The sequence below is a fragment of the Belonocnema kinseyi genome, chromosome 8, assembly GCF_010883055.1.
Source record: "Belonocnema kinseyi isolate 2016_QV_RU_SX_M_011 chromosome 8, B_treatae_v1, whole genome shotgun sequence".
NCBI classification, from domain to species: Eukaryota; Metazoa; Arthropoda; class Insecta; order Hymenoptera; family Cynipidae; genus Belonocnema; species Belonocnema kinseyi.
Window position 1 is genome coordinate 28,985,294 of NC_046664.1, and position 8,211 is coordinate 28,993,504.

The 8,211-nt window shown below is 29.8% G+C and overlaps 1 protein-coding gene across 2 annotated transcripts in view; it reads right to left on the reverse strand.

Annotated features, from left to right (window-relative positions):
* LOC117178203 overlaps positions 1-3,387 on the reverse strand; it is a 48,841-nt gene extending 45,454 nt beyond the window's left edge. For both annotated transcript variants that reach the window (XM_033369502.1, XM_033369501.1), the window contains exon 1: positions 3,244-3,387. In XM_033369502.1, coding sequence (XP_033225393.1) covers positions 3,244-3,328 — 85 coding nt within the window. In that variant the 5' untranslated portion in view covers positions 3,329-3,387. The remainder of the gene's footprint in view (positions 1-3,243) is intronic.
* Positions 3,388-8,211: the final 4,824 nt, after the last annotated feature.

Below are 8,211 nucleotides of genomic sequence, written 5' to 3' on the forward strand. Positions count from 1 at the left end.
TACGTGACGTCATCACATGTCTGGACACATTCAACCTCAAGATTAGTGCAGCGGACTGTAAAACATCCGGTAAAAGTGCATCTCTGGGGTTGTTTCTCGAAAAATGGGTTTGGGAGATTGTACCTATTCACCTACATAACAAGATGAGAATTGAAAGCAAACTGATTGTTAAATCAAAAAGCATGAAAGAGGGAGCTCTTCTTAATATTTTGACACCAAAATCATGTCGATACACCTTACCGACTGCGAGTAAAGCCACCCACGCTTTAACTTGACAGACTGTAGTTAAATTTTCAATCAAAGAGTTGAACTTTGAACCTAATTTTCAATGTTACAATAAAAAGATAAATTTTACGTGATAAAAATTTTTTAAACAATAGTTTCAATTTTAAATAAAGATAAATTTTCGACTAAAATAATGAATCTTCAATCAAGAAAATGAATGTTCAACAAATGAAGATTTCTTAGTCAAAAAAAGAAAACGTTTATATACAAATTGTTGAAATTTTAATTTAGAAGATATATTTTTTATAAAATTGTTGCCGTTTTAACCAAAAAAGAAGAATATTTAAGAAAAATAACTACTTTTCTACATCTACATATACATTTTCAGATAAAAAATTAATTTGTAATAAAAACAAGAATTTTCAACAGAAAAAAGTTAAAACTACAGAGGTGAATGGAAAGTTAAACTACTTTGTTAAAAAATAATTTCATCAGTTGAAGATCCATCTCTTTGGTTGAAAATTTAACTATTTTGTTGTAAATTTATATTTTTGGCTTGAAATTCATATTTGCAGGTCGGAAATTCCAATATATTATGTGGTTGAAAGTTTAAATATTTTGTTCAAAATATAATTTTTTGTTGAATATTGAACTGTTTTGTTTAAAATGTAATTTTTTGTTGAAAATTCAAATATTTTTTTAAAAAGTCTTTTTTCTTCTTCCAAAATTAAACTCCTTTCTTGAAAAATCGTCATTTTGGATTGAAAAATAAACTATTGGTAGCTATTTGCTTAATAATTACTTTGTATGTCTGTTAAAAATATAATTATTTTCTTTAAAACTCATCTTTGTAGGTCGAAAATTCAACTATGTATGTGGTTAAAAACTCAACTATTGCGTTTAAAATTTAATTTTTTGTTGCATAATCAACTGTTTCGTTTAGAAATTAATATTTGTTGAAAATTTATCTTTTTTTATCGAAAATTAAACTGCTTTTTTGAAAAATCGTCTTTCTGGAATACAAATTCGTCTATTTAGCTTCAAAGCACAACCTTTTTTTGTAAATGCAACTATTTGGTTAATAATTATTTCTTTTTTAAAAATTAAACTACTAGCTTTTAAATTCATATTTGCAGTTCTCAGATTCAAATATGTAATATATAGTATATGGTTAAAAATTGAACTATTTTGTTGAAAATTCAACTATTTATGTGGTTAAAAATTCAATTATTTTCTTTAAAACTTAATCCTTCGTTGTAAATTTAACTGTTTTACTTCAATTTTTTTATTTATTAGTTTTTTTTTTAATTTGAACTGTATTGTTCATAACTTAATTTTTTGTTAAAATTTAACTGTTTTCTTTGAAATTTTATTTTTGTTGAAAATCTAACTATTTTCTTCAAACAATATCATTTTTGTTCCAAAGTTTAACTACAGTAAAACCCTTGAATAGCCCAGCCTTCTATAGCCCTTCCATGAATTGACGTCGCGCCGCAGCAAGGTGTAAAAGGAGTTATGCGGGGTCTGCTGTTGTCACTCAGGCGTGAACAGACAAAAGCGGAGCGGACTATTATGACTTAGTTGCCACCCATTGTTAGCCCCAAAATCGGACCTATAGTAGAGTTTAACTGCATTTGGTTGTAAATGCATCTGTTTGGTTAATAATTATTTCCTTTTTTTATTAAAAATTCAACTACTTACTTTAAAATTCATCTTTGCAGTTTGAAAATTCAAATATATATGTGGTAAAAAATGTAACTATTTTTTTTTCAAAAATTTAGTTTTTTGTTGAATATTGAACTACTTTGTTTAAAATGTAATTTTTTGTTAACAATTACTTTGTTTGACTGTTAAAAATTCAAACATTTGCTTCAAATTCATCAATGTAGGTCGAAAATTTAACTATGGACGTGGTTTCAAATTCAATAATTTTGTTCAAAATTAAATTTTTTGTTGAAAATTGAACTGTTTTGTTTAAAATATATTTTTTGTTAAAAATACAACTACTTGGTTAGAAAATCATCCTTCTTTGTTTAAAAAATCAATATAATTTGACTTCAAAATATGGCGCCAGATTAACAAATCACATGAAAACCTATTTTTATGTTTTATTTTCACATGATTTTAATTTTTATAATTTTTATACGCAGTTTAAGATCAATATAATCGTTTAATCACGCAAAGTACGGTGTTTTCTGTTTCATTGAATTAGAGCTTGTATTTTGTAGAATTTTGGAACGAACAATATAAGGCGAATTTTATTTTTGAAGCACCATATCTCGAAAGTATTCAAGTAAAATTTTAAGTAAAAATATCAAAAACTTAAAAAGTTTTGAATTTTAGAGTTAAAGAAGTCATTTTTTAATTGTTTCCAAAAAGGATTTTTTTAACTACTTTAAATTTCAAAAACTGTTATAAGCCCCTTTTCCTCTTAAACTAGATAGATTAAACATCAGTAATTGATTTTCTTGTAAAAAACTATCCAATACCGTCGGCACAGTACACGTTTGAATACCCTTGGGTACGAAACACCCAGTATGCTCTTTATGTAATTTTACGGAAGTGTACGTTTTAAGGGTTAATCGTTACAAATTAAATTCATAATGGTACCTACACAGTAGTTTTATTTCAAAGAATTTATTCCCCTATTTTCCCTGTTCCCCTAGAAATTTTCGTATTTGTAAAATCATACTGGGAGGTTCAAACTTTATGTCCTGGTCTGTGACGAAGAACTTTAGGGGTTCAAAAAGTGTTCAAAATATCGTGAGGTAGTGTTTGAATGGTCCTCAGAACAATTAAAGTGAATTAAAAAAATTCCAAGTGGATTAAAAAAAAAAATTTTGATTCAAAATAATGTTCAGTGAATTCAAAAGCTGTGGAAGTATTCATAAGAATTCATGATAATTAAAAAACGACCTTGAGACGTCTGTAATTAAAATTGAAGCAGTTCTTGTGGAATTTCAAAAATTAAAAGCATAAACTAAACTTTTTTTTCACTTGATATTTTTTTTCAGTTACCTGTTTTGGCGAGAAGCAAAATTAGAATTGTTAGGCAGAATGTTCCAGCCAACGTGATAATCGGGATATCTGGAAATTTTTTCATGGTCTCGTTCTAATCCAATATCCGAGACTTCGATATATCGGATTTTCGGTGTTACTACGAGAATTCAAGCGGCAAACCAGACTTATTTCTCCAGCAGCCTTCTCGCACGTACTGGCGGTAGAAACATATTTCCTGTTGAACAAAAAAATATAATCCATAAATCAACACCATCTGTGAATGGCATAAATTTTCACACAAATTAATCAACTTTGACCTCCTGTCATTTATTGGAAATAAGAACTCTGCAAATTTACATTGCCGCGCTGGTACCGGAGAATATGACAATTTCCTGGAATTTACTCTTGAATGATCAATATCCGTAAAATATCGGCTTTCAATCGACGATTACGCAATTCTATCCAGTCTCTTTTTCGTAATTTTAAATGCAAAGCGAAACGTATTATATTTATTAAATTTATAACGGGTGTTAGCAATTTTCTTTTTTGAATAAAAATAATTCGAAATCTTTTGATATCCCATTAAATCATTAAAATCTCTTTCAAAATTCTTGGAATATATAAAAATACCCCAAACTCTGCGAAATCTTCAAAAATGCTTCAATTTATTTAAAAATCCTTGGTGTCTTAAAATATACCTTTAACTATTTTAAATTATCTGAAATCTTTTTATATCCCTTGAGGTAGTTGTCTTATCAAAAGTCAGATATCTGAGAAAAAAAATAGTTTTTCTATGATTTTAAGAATCAAAATATTATAACTGGTATCATTTCAAATAAAGTACATTATCTTCCACGTAAAATTTTAAAATTCATTTTTAAAAAACATTAATTTTAACCATGTTTTTTGCAATTATATTTTTTCTGACCATCGCTTCTAACCAATTTTTGGAAAATGATTTGGTTTTTAAAAATTAGGTACAGCAGAGTTGTAGCGAATAGTTTTCCGGAAAAAATAAGCCGTCACTTATTAAAATGCAATCATTTTTCAAAAATTGGTAACCCAGGTGCGAATTTAGGTCGGCACTCAGAGCAGGTGCGTTGGCCCGCCGTATATCGGCAGCCAACGTTGGGCCACCTTTTATATTTATAAGATACTTTTGTCGCCCCAACCTAAACAGCCAACGTTGGCAGACAACGTGGGACCGACTGTTGGCCCAACTTTGGCTCGAACATGGACCAACCATCAGGGCAACTATGGCAAACCTTTCGTTAACGAGTAAATCAGACTACTGGCCCAACTCTGGAAAAAAGTCGACCCAGAGATCGGCATGAAGGGATCGACAAAGTTCTGAAGAAGTTAGGCCGACTATTGGCCCAGCAATGGCCCAAACATGGACCAACCATCGGGCCAACTATGGAACGTTTTTTATTAACGAGTAACGCCGACTACCGGCCCAACTCTGGGCCAAAGTCGGCCCGGAGTTTGTCATGAAGGGATTTAAAAATTCTGAAGAAGTTAGGTCGACTATTGGCCTAACAATGGCTCAAACATGGATGAACCATCGGGGCACTTATGGGACTTCTTTCGTTAACGAGTAACGCCGACCACCGGCCCAATTCTCGGCCAACGTCGGCCCAGAGATCGACATAAAGGGATTTAAAAATTATTTTTAATGAAAAGAGAAAAAAATTTATAAATGAATTTCAAAATATTTTAAGTCATTTTAAATAAGTTCGAAATATTTGAGAAGAATTAAAAAAAGTAAACGATTTTTTAAGAGATTTTAGAGACTTTAAAATACTTTTTATGAGTCCAAGAGATTTTTTAGTGATTTTAAGGGATTTTGTGCCATTTCAATGGATTTAATATGGTTTAAAAAGTGAGTAGAGGAATTTAATATTGAAACATACTTTCAGGAATTTCAAGGGATTCAACCGGAGTTATTTGATTTTGAAAATTTAATTTGTAAACGAATTTTAAAAGATTTCAAAATATTTAAAAGAGTTCAAGATATTTTAAAAGAATTTAAGAGATTTTAAGTAATTTTGAAGATTTTTTGAGGAATTTCGGTAGAATTTAAATGACTTTAAGATTTTAAAGAAATTTTGAAATATAAATATTGTTCTTGAATTCTTTAAAGTCTGTTAAATATCTTGAAATCTTCGAAAATTTGTAGAAATCCTTTGAATTCTAATGAATTTCCTAATATATATATATTGATGTTTTAAAATCTTTCATAATATCTTAAAATATTTTTCAATTTAGTTTAAATCTAGTCAAATCGCATGAAATATTCAATAATAATTTGCAATATTTTTAAAATCTGAAATCTTATTACATATATTATTATCAGCGTAGCAATATTTTGTATAGAATGGTTCAAAGAAATTTGCCGACGGCCATGCACAGCTGTCGGTTATATTTCAGATATTTTACATTCTCATCATTTATGATTGAGAAAGTATTAGAATTGTCGAAAATTTGACATTACAATTTTTCAACGGATCTCCACGTTTCGAGACCCCCTGAATCCGAAAATCAGGTTTTCACGATGGCGTCTGTCTGTTTGTCCGTCCGGCCGTCTGTCCGTCCGTAAACACGATAAATCTTGAAAAAATGAACGAATCAAATTCATCTTTGGCACACTTTTTTTAGGTCCTAAAAGAAAGGACGAGTTCGTGAACTAGCCATTTTTGATGAAAATTCAAAAAGTGAGCACATTTAAAAAATTTTTGAGACCACTTTTTTCTGAATTTAAAAATTCTATGTACCGATATTTATAGTATTAAAAAGAGCAAACAATTTATCCTTATGACTTTTTTCGATAAAAAGAAAATTCTCAGAGTTATAGCGTTTTCAAAATTTTTTTAATCAACCGAAAATCAAAATTTGAAGCCGAAAAACGCACGATATGAAAAAAAGTCAAGAAACATTTATTTTTGAAAGCTCTTAAAGATTATCATAACAAATTTTTGCATTTTTTCCAAAAATTGAAAATTCAAATTTTGATTGCACAAAAAATAATGGAAAATAAAAAATTCCATTTTGTGGACAAACTATGTAGGATAGGAAAAAATATGAATTAACCAAAATGGTTATCCCAAAAAAGATCTACGGTTTCGTTGAGAATCACCTCTAATAGGACGCCTACTTTTTGTTTTATTCGTGAAAAATAACGTTGTAAATTTTTTTTTTTAAATATGTGGAAAAGCGACAAAATTTACGAGAAAAAATCGAACAAAACCTGTTTACAAATGTCTGTCGGAAATCGAGCGCGCAGCGCGAGTGTCACGATGAGAATGTGTACCTCGAAACCTACAGAGCTTTGAGAAACTTAATCTTTGACTATACTTAATTAAGTAGACAATTCAGAATCTGAAGACGCATATAAATACTGCCATCTAGAAGAGATCTTTTTGATAAAGCTTTTTTCAAGCATTCCAAATGCAAAGAATAAATATCTGAGCGCGAAGCGCGAGGTAACCTATTATCGAGCGCGAAGCGCAAGATTCAACTGTCGTCCGCGCAGCGCGCGATGAGAATGTGCCCGCGAAGCGGGCAGATTTTTTGTAATACTCCCAGCTAGGTTAGCCGAGAGGCTTTAGGCGTTAGGAATTAGGAATACCAAACTTATAGGGTTCGAGCCCCAAGACGAATAAAAATTTTCATAGCATGTGATTATAAACAGTGTAGTGATTGTATTGTATTTATTAAACTACCCATCGTATTCTCTACTATAAGATTAGTTCTATAAAATTTAATGGATATTTTTTTTCCGTGTAATTGCCATAGTTGGCCCGATTTTGGTAATAGATATTGTACCAATAGTCGGCTAACATGGTCGGACCAAAGTTATAATTTCGCTGTTGGGCCGACTTCTAGTAGTCATGGTTGGGTCAACCATGGTAGCCAATAGTCGGCAAATAGAGTTGGGCCATAGTTATCATTTCGGTATGTTGGCCAATGCCTGGTTGGCAAAGTTAGCCCAACTCCGAGAAAGTTGGCCCGACTATGGCCCAATGGAAAATTCGCGCTTGGGAAGAAGCGGCAGTCACAAAAAATTTAACTACAAAAAACATTGTTAAGATTAATGTTTTTTTAAAATGAATTTTAAAATGCTTCATAAAAAATAATGTTCTTTATTTGAAATTACATCAGTTAAAAATGCCATGCAATCTTTAAAATCCTTCGAAATCCCTTTATTTGGAAATCGATTAAAAAATCTTGCAGTTTTAAAATTCTTTGAAGTCTTTTGATATCCCTTGAAATCTTTTTTTTAATTCCTCGGAATCTTTAAAAATACTATCAAATATTTGAAATCCCTTTAAAATACCCTTAACTAATCTAATAATCTCATCTTTTTATATCCCTTGAAATCTCTTTAAAATTCTGCGGAATCATTAAAAATACTATAAACTATTTGAAATCCTTTAAATTTCGGTAAAGAAATCCCATATATGAAAGTAGTGGAAAAATTATCATTTTGCTTGCTTAGATCAAAAAAATTTTAGAGTTGACCGCGAAACGAGCTTTTGAGAACGGCAAAAAGAGCCGACCATTAAAGAACTGCATCAAAGTTTTATTTCTTCTTCTTTGGTTGCAAATACAACTATTTGGATGAAAATCAACTTTTTGGCAAAAAAAAAATCATCTCTTATGTTGAAAATTTAACTATTTTGTTAGAAAATCGTTTCTATTTTTTTTTGCAAATTAATTTTTTTACTGAAAATTGAACTTTTCTATTTTTTGTTACCAATTTATCTTTTTAGTCAAAAATTCAACAATTTGCCTGAAAATGTATTTATTTTGCTAAAAAATCGTCTTTTTGGTCTTAAATCTTATTATTTCTGGTAAAAATATCAACAATTTGTTAAAAATTTAATTAATTTATTGAAAATTCAATTCTTTCGTTGAAAATCCTACTACATATTTTGTTCAAAATTTGTTTGTTTGTTGTTGAAATATCAACTATTACATAACACA